Source organism: Phalacrocorax carbo, chromosome 12 (assembly GCF_963921805.1).
Source record: "Phalacrocorax carbo chromosome 12, bPhaCar2.1, whole genome shotgun sequence".
Taxonomy (NCBI): domain Eukaryota; kingdom Metazoa; phylum Chordata; class Aves; order Suliformes; family Phalacrocoracidae; genus Phalacrocorax; species Phalacrocorax carbo.
Window position 1 is genome coordinate 19580067 of NC_087524.1, and position 15127 is coordinate 19595193.

At 47.8% G+C, this 15127-nt stretch overlaps 1 protein-coding gene across 5 annotated transcripts in view; it reads right to left on the minus strand.

Annotated features, from left to right (window-relative positions):
* The window catches only part of CTBP2 (C-terminal binding protein 2), a 145112-nt gene that overhangs the window by 13214 nt on the left and 116771 nt on the right, over positions 1 to 15127 (minus strand). For 3 of the 5 annotated variants that reach the window (XM_064464362.1, XM_064464363.1, XM_064464365.1), the window contains one exon: positions 890 to 1044. In XM_064464362.1, coding sequence (XP_064320432.1) covers positions 890 to 1044 — 155 coding nt within the window. Of the gene's footprint in view, positions 1 to 889; positions 1045 to 5409; positions 5494 to 5518; positions 5727 to 15127 lie in introns of those variants that run through there. The other 2 variants (XM_064464366.1, XM_064464364.1) reach the window with 2 other exon arrangements.

Here is a 15127-nt window from a genome sequence, read left to right on the forward strand (position 1 = left end):
ACAAATACCTGCCACACTGTTCACATTAACCTTTCCTGTTTGTTTTCAAAAGTACCTAAAAAGATCAGTGTGAGGCTGTACAGTCATGTAAGGCTGTACGTCATCCCCTTCAATGGAGATTCCAACCCTCACCAGTGCTCATATTAAGCTACCTTGGTGCTCTGGAAACCCAGGACCCATCCAAACTCTCCAAGACTGACTCATCTGTCATCTACCCACGTCTCATAAATGACCCCATCTTCCTTCCCCTGCATTTAATATTTGAAGTACTGAAAAGATCAGCACTAATGCTATTTGTAGTTCTCTTTCCCAGACCCTGGAAGTGATTTCTGATCTCTTCAAACCTCATTTGAGTTATCTAAATATGCACAAAGAATAACTTTAAACAAATGTTTACAATTAGTTCAGCTTCCAAGCAGAAACCCACACCCACACTGCAGGGATCTGCCTGCATGCTGCTCAAACCTCACCCGCTCACTGCTGGGGAGAGATGAGCTGCTGAGGTACGGGCAGCACACGAGGAGACCCATCAGCTGCAGTGTGGGATGGCGTTAGCAAAGCCAGAACAACTGTGCCGCACCCCGGGGAGGTGCAGAGTGCTGTTACTGCTGCACCGAGCAAGCGGACTTCAAAAAAATGAGAAACATTAATAATATTGATGTTAAAAACCTGATGCTAAGAGATAAGGTGACTTTTCTTTTCCAAACTATCTGGCTTTTTAAAACAGCCTCGCTGAATTTTAATCTACAGCAACTTCTGTTGATGTTATCTGCTGACGGTCTCAAAGTGCAGCTTTGCACGTGTTTTTTCTCGAGAAGAACTGGAAGAGGAAGGCCAGAGCACACCGTCCCCCAGCCTCGCCCACCCGCACCCTCGCAGCTCACGTTACCTTCTCGTGAATCTCCTGAGTTGATTGTGCGTCACAGAATGCAACCGTTGCCAAGTCCTTCAAAATGGGCATCTCCACCGTACAGTCCCTCCCGTCCAGCAGTGCCACCAGGGGCCGGGGGTGCATCGGGCCGTTCATGATTTGAGGGCGAATACCTGCAAGCAGAAGGAGCGCGGCTTTTAAACCAGCGGCAGCGGAAAGGTTCCCCCGGCAGCGGCGGTACCCGTGCACAGTTCCTGTGTCAGGTCAGAGGCAGCGGCATATGGTTTCAGCTTGCACAACAAATTTCAGGGGATGATGGCAATGCAATGCCAAGTTTAGCACAAGGCCTAGCTTTCCCTCTGGAAGTGTGGCTGCAGTTTTGCCCCAGATGGAAAGAAAACACAGTAAGACATCCAGGACAGGGATGGACAACTCTATTTCGCCACCTGTGACTTTATGGGGATGTGTCTCTACTGTGCCGATCCTCACCGACACAGGCCGTGTTTCAACCAAACCGCGTAAGCCAGAGCTGCCGGCCTCTCCAACTGTTTTATTTAGCATCTTAGGAGTGAAACCCAAGCCAGCAGTAATTTTTTCCCCTGCCTGCAGGAGGTCTGGGATTTTGTTCCGCAGAGGTACACTGGCACTCGGTCTGTTTTTTTGAGGAATGACTTTACCATTTTGACCACCTCAGAAAGACAAGTCCAAACAGACATCCACCTCACCGGGAAATCACAGAAAGAGCAGGGCATCGAAGACCTCTTTAGCATACAGGCATAGATCCTGTTATATTTCCAACTACCAAAAGGCTTCAAGGTGGGAACAGCGAAGCCCAGCTTACTTTGTAAAACCAAACCCAGTCTATCCCCACATCCTGCAGGATGCTCTGGGATGTGCCGCTGGAGCCAGCGTGAAGGACCCGCACATACCGGATGAAATGGCTGCAGACCCTGCTCTGCTGCGGCAGCGAGCACACTCGTGCCAGTGCAGGGCACTGCTCTTCTCGCGCTTACGCACACCTCGCTATGGGCTGCTCCCTTGAGAATATGTGTGTTCAGGGGGTCCGTTCAGCTGTGCTGCGCTCTTCTCGTTTCACTACATGTTTTCCAGGCTGAGGTGAGGAAAGGAACAATCACCACCAAGGGCTGCAAAAGGCCAATTTTTATATCCTATTTATTGCTCTGCTGGGGATTAACCGGTTCATTTTTGGACAAGTCACTTAGAAATGTCTGTGCCTCCTTTTACCACTCAGTAAGGGTATTTATTACTTTAGGACTGTACAAAATATCTTTTTTGGCTACCCAGGCAGTTTCTGGGAAAAGCGTAGGTGGGGCGAGCGGATGTTCTGGGCACAAAGTGGTGTTTTGTTTCTGCTGCCGCACCATGAGATGGCCAGGCCTGGGCAGGGGGTTGGGTTCAAACCTTCAAAGCCCCTCACAAGCAGCGTTGGAGAAGCCGCTCTCTGCACAAGAACTTTCCAGGGCTACCAGCCAACATCTGTATCGCCTTTAAGCATAGCAGGTGTGTGATCCTTTTATTGAGGGGCTAACAGACAGAGCTAATGCCTTCACTACATCTGGGCAAGAGAGCTTTTCCCTCCCACTCTGCATCACAGGTATCACTACTTACTTGCAGTAAAACTGCTGAAGCTGGTGAGCTGGACAAGCACGGGGCTTGGCTGAGGGAGCTCCGTGGAGTCGGTTTTGCGTATTTTGGGGGGCCAAACATCTCACATGAGTATTACAGAACAAATGCTGCTATCTGTGGCAGTGTTTGAGTAAGTCGGACTAAAGCCAAGAGCAGGCGGCTCCTTTGCTGGCCCTCGTGCGCAGGGCTGGGTACTGCTCCAGCCCTCCGGACTGCGGTCAACACCAGGAATCGTGTCACTGCAGCCCCACGTGCCAGAAAAATGACAATGAGGGAAAGAAACTAATGAGAAGAGCAACACACTGATTTCTTTTTCTTTTTGTTTTTTTTAGGGAAAATTAAATGTGCCTTTTTGTCCAGATTGCTGTCAGGTAAAGTATTAGCAACATCTCCACCAGCTCATGTGTATGTGACAGACGCAGGCACTATGGGGCCAAAGCGATGCCTCCCAGACCATGCCGGCACCAAGAGCATCGCCCCAGGGAGGGATTTTTGCTGCTGCGTATGAAGCACGGGGACAGCACGTAGTTACATTTATTTTGCATGGGAAAAATTAACCCTATGGAAACAGGCAGGTTTAACAGAGGGGGTATAACGGCTCTCCGTTCCTGTTTCATTGAGTCTGCTTTAAGAAATGAAGAATAAAGCAACCCAGCAGAGCTGACTGAAGATTGTCAGCATTACACATGAACATTTTTGGAATAGGTCCTTCTCTCTGTCCTTCCTACTGAGATCTCCATTAGAATGTACTGGAAGTAAAACATCATGTTTGCATGCATTTCATCCAGATGGAAGTGCAACTGTGTCAGTAGGCAGGGTAGAGTGCTGAGACGATTTGGATAACCAAAAGAAGCTTGCCATAAGCAGATAAACAAGAATAAAAACACGGACAAATCTCCGAGTGCTTACACAATCATTACGTGAAGCACTATACCACAGCTAGATTATTTTCTCAGGTTAACAAGCGAGTGAATTATAACACTGACTTAGACGCTTACGAATGTATAGGATCTCCAAGGCTTAGAGCATCACCTCTCAGCCTCACACCACAACTGTAAATAAAAAGGAGTCTGACGCAGGGGCAAGGTGGCTGTGGCGGACCCTGCCCCAGGGTCCACCGGCACCGTCCCCACGCTGGGCAGCTGCCTGGCTCCACCTGGGCAAGCGGAGCTCAGAGCTCAGTGCCCACTGGGGACCAGGAGCATCCTCAGGCAGGGCAAACAGAGGCTGGTGGTGCCTTCCTGCGAGCATGGCACATGGAAGACAAAACCACGGGTTATCTGAAACCTTGACATTTAATCTGAGCCCCAAAATAACGGTTTTATTTTGCTGCCATTACATAAGCTTCTTTGAAACTCAAACGAAACACAGCGCTTTTTTTTTTTTATTATTTTTTGAAACAGCATCTGTGTCTTTGCTCGGGATTAGGGATGTAATTGTGCATGATGACACAGGCTTCTTCGGCACATCACCCTCGCCCGCACACAAAAGTGCAGTTGCCAAGGCTGAATGCTGGCTGGAAACTGCGAGGTAGTCAGAGGAATGTCTCTCATTTCTCCTGCCTCTATGAGGGAATTTACTTTGACTTGACAAGGAAAGTTTTGAAGCAAATCAATACGAAATGAAGTGCATAATGTATGGAAATTACATTTTAATAAAAACCATTGGCAAGTTTGCAACTTAAACCGCGGTATATTTTCCTCGCCTGCCTCCCTCGTTGCCTTTCCACCACTCTGCATCTATTCGTCACTGTCCTGGTTCCTACCTCCTGCACAAACACGTTCAAACCACAACATTTGGGCTGACAAAACCATGCTAAACTCGGTACGCTTTTCTTTTTACCCAAGCTCATACGGCACGTTTGTTCTGCGTGCGACTGCTTCATTAAGAACGAGGTATGCCACGGATCAGAAAGTAATTAAACAGCCAGACACTCCCCCCCTAAATTCTGATAAAACATCTCAGCCATTAACCCTTTCGCTTTGCCACGCGTTGCAAAACCACCGGGCTCTCTCTGCCGAGGGGTTTGATGCTGCGTAAATCAAGCCCGTTGCTGCTGCCCCGCGCGCGGGCAGGAGGCAGCAGAGCAAGCCAGGGTGGCGTGGGCAGGAGGCAGCAGACCAGCTCTCCGTGGGGCTGGGGTGGGATCGACTCTCCCTCCCAACAGCCTCACAAATTTGGTGGCTCCCCCGCCATCTGAAGCTGATTTTTGCCGATAAAGCCCCAGCCGCTCTTGCAAAGTTGTGGCAAATATTGTTCGATACGTATTTTTCCAGGCGTTTTCAGCTGCCCACAGACCCTTGCCCATTGCAGGGAGAGCTTGGTAAGGAAGAGGGAGACGAGGAAGGATTTATGGAAAGGAAAAAAAAGGAAAAAAAAGAAAGGTTTTGCAGTCACAGTGAGAACTCAAAACTCCACCCCGGCTCACAGGCAGCGCTGCTTGTTGCACGCAGCCCTGCGTATAAAGTGCTTTTGTTTCATTTTTAATACACAAAGCCTGCTTGTCCTCTCCTGCCGCTCCTCCCCTTTGCCACCCACTTGTATCCGATCCCAATGGTACCCCTGCCAAGAGAATTAGGGAGCGCTCCCTGCTAAATGGCAGCCTTTGTGTGACCGCAAGACGGCTGGTACTATCTCACAGAAACAAAAGCAGAAGCCATTTGCCTAATTCTTACTAATCTCAGTTGCCTACGCCACACAGCATTAAAAAAAAAAAAAAGAAAAAAAGAAAAAAGGCTTTAAACGCGTTCACTTGCAGTATATAAAAGTGCATCAAGAAGCGATCCTGACACTCGCCTGAATTACCCGTTCACAACAAAGTAGCTACAGTTTTACAGTCAACTACACACTTTATTAAACAAACAGAAAAGAAACAGGAAATTTCCCCTTGCCTGGAAAATGTTGCCTCCACATTCTTCTTCTTATTAAAAACCACACATGGCAGTGGAGGAGGAGGGAGGGAAGAGGAGGGGGGGGAACCCACACACGATAAAATACTACCACTTTTCAGTGCGTTGCCTCTCCTTTCGTCTACGAGGGGGTATCTTCAAACAAGCAATCCCGCGGCCCACAGCTGCAACATCTCAAGACAAATGTCTCTTTGAACACGGAGGGAAAAGAAAAGGCTTTTGTCCTGAGCCACAGAAGAATAGTCTGAAATTGCGAGAGGAGTTACAGTCACCTCTGCGCGGCTCCCAACTCTTCAGAGCACTCCCTCCAGACTTTGCCGAAGCTTTTAACTAATCGTAGTTCTTTCCCAGCCCTTGAATAAAATCATGTGAGTGCCAGCCAAAAAATCTTATGCTATGCACACTAAAGGGTTTGTATATGTCACAGTTGCTTTTTCCCCCTTCCACTCCCCTCCTCCTATTGACTTGCACATACGGCGTTTTTTTCGAGTCGTCTCAAATGGATTTAATCTGTGCCATGCTGCGTTTTATGTTTGTTTGGGTTTTTTTTTTGTGTGTGTTGGGTTTTTTTAAACTCAGAAATGAAACATGCCTTTCCATGCGGACTATACTGAACGAGGCTCCAGAAACAGGCTGATAGCCTTTGGCAGCAGTGGCAGCACCACGAAAACAAACACAAAGCAGTGGGGGAAAGCGAGGCTGTGTTGGTCTCATCTAGCACCCAGAAACGAAGGGCCAAATTCTTTCTTGATGTGTAAATCAACGGGGTTTCAGCATCAGAAATGACACTCGCTTGCTGGAAGGATTCACATTTTCCTGGAGAAACCCCATCTCCTGGTCCTGCCCAGTTCATCCCAAATAGGTAAAAGCAGCCCCGTATCATCATCATCCCAGTCCCAGACTCCTGCAGAGTGCAGGGAAGTGCTGCTGTGGGACACGGAGAAGGAAGGCAGGTTGTACCTGTGCAATGCCCTGTCCCCAGCGTGTGCAGTGGCTCACGGCTTGGAGCAGTTGTTCTTTTCTCTTTCCAGTTACCATCATCACAGCCAGCAGCAGCAACAGCTAGAGACAATCCTCATCCAAGAAATAAGGAAAAAAATCTGCATCTCACTCCCAGTTTAATACTGTTAGTGCTGCATCTTACTATTTGTCATTCCTTGGCTAAAGAGGGTACAAGTTAGTTAACAAGGGATCTAGGTGGCTTTGTGCAAAATACCTTGGATCCACCAAACTGATCTTCAGCCGTGGAAGCCAAAACCGAACCAGAGCACTGTGCGTGCACCGGCAGTAGGGGCTACTGTGCCTTACCTGGGCCAGATGCGGTACACGGGGAAATGTATCAGCAGCAAGGTTAGCCCGCACAGACCTGTTGTCTTCCAGCAGAGTTTCAAACAGCATGACCCCCTCCCCTCCACAAACTCAGGGGATCTGAACCACCCAGAGCCAGGCCAAGGGAAACACCCAGAAATCGGCAGCAATTCATCTGCACACGCAGTCCTCCACCAGGCAAGGGTCCCGCTGACCCTGCCGGATGCTTCCGGATGCCCAGGAGAGTCCTTGAATCTGAAGATGAGGTCAAGAATAAGGAGAACAAAGGTTTATTACCCAAAGCTGGTACTGACTTGCAATATAAAGATCAGAAGATCTGTCAGCCTCCTTAAAATCCAGTCTCTGAGTACAAGACACGGGGATTTAGGCACAGCTTTCTCTTGAACTTACACTGCCATTGCTTAAGCGCCTCAAATTTTCCACAGATTTACTGTCCCAGCCATCACTCCCGCTACACAAGCCAAAAGGCTGGGGTCCCGCAGTGCCTTTCTGAGGTGGCTCAGGGGTCCCCATGCCTTGGCAGCCTCTCCACGGTCTGTAACCTGGCACTGATCCTGTTTCAGGGCTGCATGGAGGGGAAACCTCTGGGTAGCCATCTCTGTGGGTCATAGATTGCACATGGTATGGTGGTTTCAAACTTCAGCGACATCACTTGCAAGCAGAAAGGCGTAAGCGAGTTGCAGAGGTGCCATAGAACAAGTGCTGAAGGAAGGTTTCTGTGAGGATGGGGATCTTTTTGGAAAGCACTGCAGATGCTGCAGGACCGAGAGGACTGCCCTCCTCTACCACAGCGTACTCACAAGTGATGCTCTTTCACTTTTAACTTTCTCTGTTAATAAATGCTTCCCATAATAAATGCATATAAAAAAATTAAATAAGACACAGTCTTTATCTCACAGTCAGGGTATAACAGATATTTAGGGTTATTTCTAACTGTAAATACTCTGGAGGCGCTTCGTACTGTACAGACAGAAGCCACACAAATACACAGCCAGTTTAGAAAGTGACATCAAATCTCTTTTTTATAAATAATCATGGTGCTTTTTTTTTTCAAAGCAAAGCATCTTTGACACTGCCAGGATCCTACCAGGAACAGACTGCAAAATCTTCTCATTCGGAGGAGACCTGGCTGTCGGAACTGATGTCCATAGCGCAGCTGGAGCTGATGGGCTCCACGCTCGCAGCCAGGCTTGCTGCGGGGCAGGGGGATGATGGCAAAGTGGAGGTGACTTCCAGCCCGGTGCAAAAACCCATAGGTTCATGGCAGTCCCCTCCCGTGAGGGAAATAACGCTTCAGAGAAACTCCCAAGCTCCAGAAAGATGGCCAAAGCGGCAGCAAAGCCCATCATTCCCCTTGAGGGGCAGGGTCCCTGCTGGAAAGGAAACAACTTGTACCTGCCATTGGGAAGAGCCTGTGCAAACTCCTGACCTCTCCAGTGCATTTCCTCTCGTCAGCACATAAGGGCTGGCTTTTTGCCAGGTCCCTTTTTGGATAACTTTTCAGGACTTCCTTTAAGAATGTGTTTTTAAAAATCCATAGGAAATTCCCATATAAAATTATATCCTTACTACCTGATACGAACACCTTGATTACAGTCCCCAGCTGAACTACAGAAGCAGACAGCAACCACAAAGAAATGCTCAGTAAATATATGGGGGGTATATATATGTGGTGTTTTCTTACTCTTATTTGAATTTCTGTAGATACACATACCAGAAACAGATGCACCTCTTCACCTTCTTTTGCATACCCCATTAAAGCACACATACATGTAACCCACCGCCGATGCAATGGGGATACCGGCTCGGGGCAGGAAAGCGAAGCACAAGTTTTGCAAAACTCTGGAGCACTCTACTACAAAGTAATCTCTGGACTGAACTAAATCTCGTCCAGGAGCACTCTAGATACAGCTGCAAGTATATAAACTGGTGTACTACAATAAAAAAGTAATTTAATAGTAATATGTAGCCTCTGCTGTATACCTTCCATAGCAAATTGTCCATGATTTGATTATTCCCAGGCTGCCAGGGAGGTAAATCTTTGTCTATGAACACCAACCTGTGACTTTCCACCCTGGCTTACACGTGGGTTAACACAAGCAGCTTCAAGAGGAGCTAAGCAAGGTCTTAGGGTGAAACTCCTAATGGCCACACAAGGCGATGGCAGGCTGGGGTGCCTAGGGATGCGCTGGCGCCAGGGGCTGGCCAGGGATCCTGAGAAGCAGGAGTGTGGAGCAGGGAACGGGTGGGATGGTGACCCCGGGGGAGGCAGTGGGAGCTGCCAGGGCCCGCAAGAGATGGCAGCGCAGATGGGAGAGGCCATAGGGGTGGTGAGGGATGCTACTAAGAAACCTAAAAGAAGCACCTGGAAGAACAAATGCTTGCTCAGAGCAGCTCAGTTTCTTGTATTCTTTTTTTTTTTTAAGAGAGGGATGGGAAAAAAAGGGAAAAAGTCCAGTTAGGGTTTGTGTTGATGGGATGTTGTCCCTGCTCACTGCAGGGGGGTTGGACTAGATAACCTTTAAAGGTCTCTTCCAACCCAAATGATTCTATGATTCTGACACCATACAGACTCTCAAACCATCCTGCTGCCCCGGGCTGAGCTTTGCAGCTCCTATTAAAAACAGTATGGAGAAGGTAGCAAAAACCCCAATAAACTCCCCTTGAACGTGCTCCATTACCAAGCCCAGTGCTGAAAACTGACAACTGACAGCTGTATGGTTTAGACTGGAAATTTCCCTTGAATTAAAAAAAAAAAAAGGCAATCCATCAAAGCAAGCACTTGGATTCAGCTTTTGCGACGTGAGAAGTGTTCAAGCACGCTAGCTGTCTGTGTGCCACCGGCACCTCTTAAACTTGCGTTTGCACACTGGTAATGAGTGATTCTGAGTGGAAAACAAAGAAAACGCCTCATTGTGAGATACTTGCAGGAATTAAATTATGCTGGCGTTAACCACTGACATTAGTCCTTCCCATGATGCTGGACAGAAAGTCCTCCAATCTTTTAAGTGAGATATACATAGAGCTTTCTATATGCTGCTCTGCTTTCCTGCTGGCATTTCTGAGATCTGCTGGAGGTTTTCTGTAGATCTCAGGGGAGGGCCAAGATGGTGTCAGAGGAGTTTCTGTGCTGGGGAGGAGACCGGTTGCTCTTCACTGTTGGCTTACAGCGTTCCCTGTACAGTGATGCTCCTTCTGCACAGATGAGCAAACTAGCGAGACAGGACCGCTTTGCCAGGGTGGGAGCCTGGGCAGTCTTCGGGAAGATAAATCCTCCTCTCCACATCCACCTGTTGTCATCTCAAGTCATTTGTTTGCAGCAAGAAGGGAGAGCAACCCACTGAGGATCCAGTTCAGGCTTTACCTAACACACTTTCCACAAGGACAATGGGGGAGCCTACGGTGAGAGCCCAGCTTGAGTTTAAGAGCCACCCCAAAGCAACCTTTGGCCAAGTGCAAATTGCCAAAAAGGGCTGGCAGCTGCCTTGGTTCCTCCTGCAAATGCTGCAGATGGGCCGCTGGCTGCAGTGGGAGCTGTGACCACCCAGGGAGCACCCAAAGCCCTGGCCTGGGGTGAGGGATGGTATCAAACCTTTAAGCCCACCTGGACATCTCCAGCGTCTTCATTCAAAGTGATAAATGGCGCAGAACTTTCAAGCCATGGGCAGCAAGCGATGCCTTTCACAGTGACGCACAGCAGCAGAAAGAGAAGCACGAGGGCTGTCCCTGAGCCCTGTGAGACACGCTGTGCGTGCTCTCGGGGGCTCTTCCACAGCTTGAGTGACGCTAGCTAGCTACTAAAGGAATATAGATGGTGAGCTCACTCCCAAACCCACAGGTCTTGCCAAGGCTTCATCCCTTGTAAGACCTATTAAAATAGCTCCTGGGCATTTGCCAAGCGCACAAGCCCAGCTGGAACCGTCTGTTCAGTGACCCTGTTGCAAGGTCATCCCTTCTGGAGACCGAAAGCAGCCACTCTTCGACCAACGAAAGTGAAACATTTCTGCCTAGGGTGCTGGACCTCTGATAACTTTCTCCCTTCCTATTGCTGCTCCATCTGCATCCCCACTGTCAGATCCCCACCTCTCTTCCACAGCGAAGATCAAATGAAGGAAACCTCACTGTGGAGAGGAAGCCTGACCACCGCCGCGGTTCCAGCTGTTCTGCTGCGCATTCACAGCCCGTACTGGGCTCCTGCTTTTGTCATGCCAGTTTTGCTTCACTTTTTTCCCGTTTCTTTCCCCATGCCAGTTTGTATCCAGAGCCCTCCGTGCTCTCCCGTCGCTCTTTGAGGAATTTGAGACCAATTCGGCTTAGTGCAGAAAGGATGGCAAAATGGAAATATATGAGTGAGGGAATAACCCTGGGAGGTGCTGAATACCTGCAAATCCCACTCATTTTTCTAAGATAAACACCCTCACTTCCTCGCAGCACTGGATCATAACTAAGCAAGAGAAAAAAAACCCTAAATACTAACATTCAAAAGCACTTAACTACAGCCTACTTGCTATTAAAGTTGGTTTACTTTTACAACTAATGCTTTATAAGTAGACCATAGGATTTTATCGCAGTCACACTGAAAAAAGAAGGGCACATGTTGAATTCCTGTTGACATTTAAAACAGCCCAGAACCATAAAAACACAGCAAACGAAACTTCAGGTTTGGCAGCGACCACCAAAACCCACCTGCTCCCCATGGGTTAGCAAAGGAAACATGCACTCCACTACTCCTGCGGCCCCGAGTGTGGCCCCAGCCCGGGTGGGAGGTTGCCCGCAGGCAGGGTGCCCTTCCCTGAGCTCCCCAGCTCCTGACCCTTCCGCTTGCACCCAAGGAAGTCACTGAGGCCGCCAGAAAACCCACCATGGTGGAGGACAACCCTTAAGTGGATACCTCAGCTCAGCACATGCTGTCCTTAACAGAAGTACTTTCTTGGATCGGGCTGATATCCCCTCAAGGCGCATTATCAAATATTTGCCAGGCGAGAAGGCGCACTGTCACGGGAGATGAAGAAGATTATTGCACTGCACAGCACAGGAAAGATGTACATGAGAAATGATTTTATCCTTCGGAGGAATGGTTTATGGAGGGAGGCTGTTCGCCTCGTGGTTCTTCCCAGCTACGGAGGGTAAGGGAAGCAGCTTATCCAGGAGCATCGTCCCCTGGACACCCCAGCCCAGCAGCTCTGTGTGGGACGGCCCTGAGGGCAACGGCAGAGCTGGATGAACAACCAGCTCATTCCAACCTTCCCCTTGGCTTATACTTTCTGAATCTTACAGAACCCCAATATTTTCTGGGGTTTTTTAGCTTTTTTTTTTTTTTTACTACATATTGGAAAAGACTGGTCCTACCTTGGGCAGGATTTACTGGTTGTGACTGCATTGAGAGTACAGAGCTCTATAGGTAATGTCCTAGCAAAAGTATGCCAAAGAAATTCACTCCTGCTTTGACACATGCTCCTTAACTAAGGTATTTGATTATTTTTAATACCATTGTCTCCCCAGATATACCAGTAAAATGAAGAAGGATCCCACACTGTGCTTGCAGCCACCTTCCCAGAGGAGTGTACTTTGCCAAAGGGGATGATGGGAATGGGGTGACGCGGGGCCCAGCAGCATCTCCTACCCTGACGTCTTCTTCTGAGTCACCTGCAAGGCTGCTCAGTCAGCTGGGAAAAAATCCAACCCATAAGCCCCCCCCCCCCAAGAAACCTCAATCTCTTTATCCAACTTCTCTGAAAAATGATTTTAGAGATGCCACACAATACAGTCCTTTTCAGCTATTTTTGCCCTCAAGCCATGCATCAATACAGCTGAGACTAAGCTGGATTGAGGGAATTTTAAATTGATGTGTTGGATGATATAGAAGGCTATCAAAAAAAGCACTCCAAAAAGAAAAAAGGAAAATCTCCACACACAACTGGATTGTAAGCTGAAGATTTCATGAGGTCAGAATGAAAGTACTAAACCTCTCACTGGAAATGTTATTAATAACAGCATCCTATCTCCTGTAACACAGAAACCACGCTGATTAATAACAGTACACTGATTAGTAACAAACTCCCAAATCTTAGAATATTATAATTTAATCACATTTTTTTTAGACTGAGGGAAAATGTGGTAGCCTGGGCAGAGAACTCTGTATTATAAACTCAACCTTTGTAAACCTTCTGACTTTGCACCCTTGTCGAGCCTTACCAGCCGCTCATTAATAACTGCTGTATGCCGAGAGCATCTTGAAGTTGCAAAAGGGCATTGGAAGTAGCTCAGAAAGAAATAAGAGCATGTCCATACACTTACGAAGGCTTCTCAGATGCACAAAAGAACACACTTTTGAGATTGCATGTAGAAATTTTGACTCCATGTATACAGATGTCAGGTTTCTACTAATAAACTTCAAGCCAGAAAAAAATCTTCTGTAATTCATGGGTATTAAATAGTTCTTAAAATGTCCACATCAAATTAAACCAAATTAGCTATTTCTTGTGACTTACTTTTAAATTCAGTTCCTTCAAATATCCGTTAAGCCTTTTGAAAATTAAATGAATTTTATTTTTAATGTAATGTGCAGTTGTGGAGATCTGAAGAAAAGCACGTGGTCCCAAAAGCACGTGTGTTTTTCTGACTATACAAGTTGGTCTCATACAAGATATTATCTCTCCCCGCAAACCTTGCCTAGCTTGAGTTTTCCTGGCTGAATAAAGATAGCAGAAAAAGTTTAATGATGAACTTTCATGTTCTCTATTTTTCCCCTTTATCAGGCTTTGCCTGGCCACTAGCATTCCTGCCTTGCTGCAGAACACGGGCTGGAGGTCTGGGGGCTGCAGGCACCCACCTGTGGGCAGCACCGGGGACCTCAGCCCGGCCTCCACACACCTCCTCCTCCCAATACATCACCACCTCGACAGCTGCTGGACCTGAACGTGGCTGGAACAACCCAAAACTCACCCAAAAAGATCTTAAATAACGTTGGAGACATAATTTCTGTTGTTCCAGCAGAAGGAAGCTCCAAGTAAGGACTGGAGCAGACGCTGCAGTGCCTCTGGCCACCACACCTTGCCTCACTGATCCTCTCAAGGCTTTTGGAGACTGAAACAAACTCCTCCAGAGCTTTTCAGCCAGGCTGTTCTTGGGCCCTGGATAAGCAACACACACCAGGAATGGGCAAGTACACACCTAGTGTTTTTTCTCATCCCTGATCCTAAAAACGTTCTCCTCTGATTAGTGACAATCCTCAGCCACACATTTCATATCTTAAATTAAGAGAGCGGACCAAGCATTGCCTACTAAACACCATCACTAACTTTTGTGCCAAAAGTACCTATTTGCCCTGAGACATCGCATCTGTCAGCACGAGTGACGATTGCCCCATTGAGGGTTTCCGCACAGGGTTTTCCTGCATGTCCAGGGTGGCCTCAAGTCAAGGCTAGGCTAAACTCTCATCGTTTTGCAAATCCTACTCTCGTAGCCACTTCATCCCCACCTCTCCTGCACCAGCCAGAGGGCACTCAGCCCAGTCAGCCGTACAAAAGTGTCTTCTGGTTTACGGAACCCATGTTTAGTGTGCAAATACCGCACAGTTCCTTGAATAACAGAGCTTACAACCCCCCTAATTTATCATCGGTGTTCAAAACCCCTCACAAGTAATGATAGATGAAAAAATTATCTTAAAACAGAGATATTTTAGCTATGAAAATCTAGAAAAATCTTTGCTAATCTGCTACATCTTTGAACAAAAGAAATGCACGCTTCCTGGGTTTCGTAATAAAACAAAAATGAACGTTGGCAGAGCAAGCAAAATCATCTACAAATACAAATCAACCTTTTCTCCTTGTAAGCCAGAGTAGCCCAAGGGATAACGGCACAATCATGCTTCTGATGTATTTATACAGCACATTTCATCTTCATTAATCTAGATAACACACTGGCAGATTCCTGTTTTTTGATTCCAAGAACGAAAAGCTATTCCTGTTCTATGGCAGTTCAACACCCACCTCCCCCTGAACCATGCGGGGCCCCACAGAGGTCTCCAACCACCACCCTGGAGCACTATGGGTGCCTCCTTCCTACCGCCCCCACTGCCTTGGGATGGGGTGGTAGTGCTGCAGCCTTGGCTTGTCCCAGGACTTGTCCCAGCTCCAGGCTGTGTCCCAGCAGCCCCAGAAGTTTACCACACTCATTTGGTCACAGCGTGGGACACAAAGGACTTCATCTAAGCTTGGAGGAGCCCTGCCCTTGCCTCCCCCCGCTCTGACGCATAGCTTTTCTCACAGGGGCAAACTCAGCAGTGCAACAAGAGCTAAAGGAGAGAGATCAGGATGTTGGAACAAAGCAGTCCTGCTAAGATCTGTATTTTCTCTCTGCTTTTCGTGAG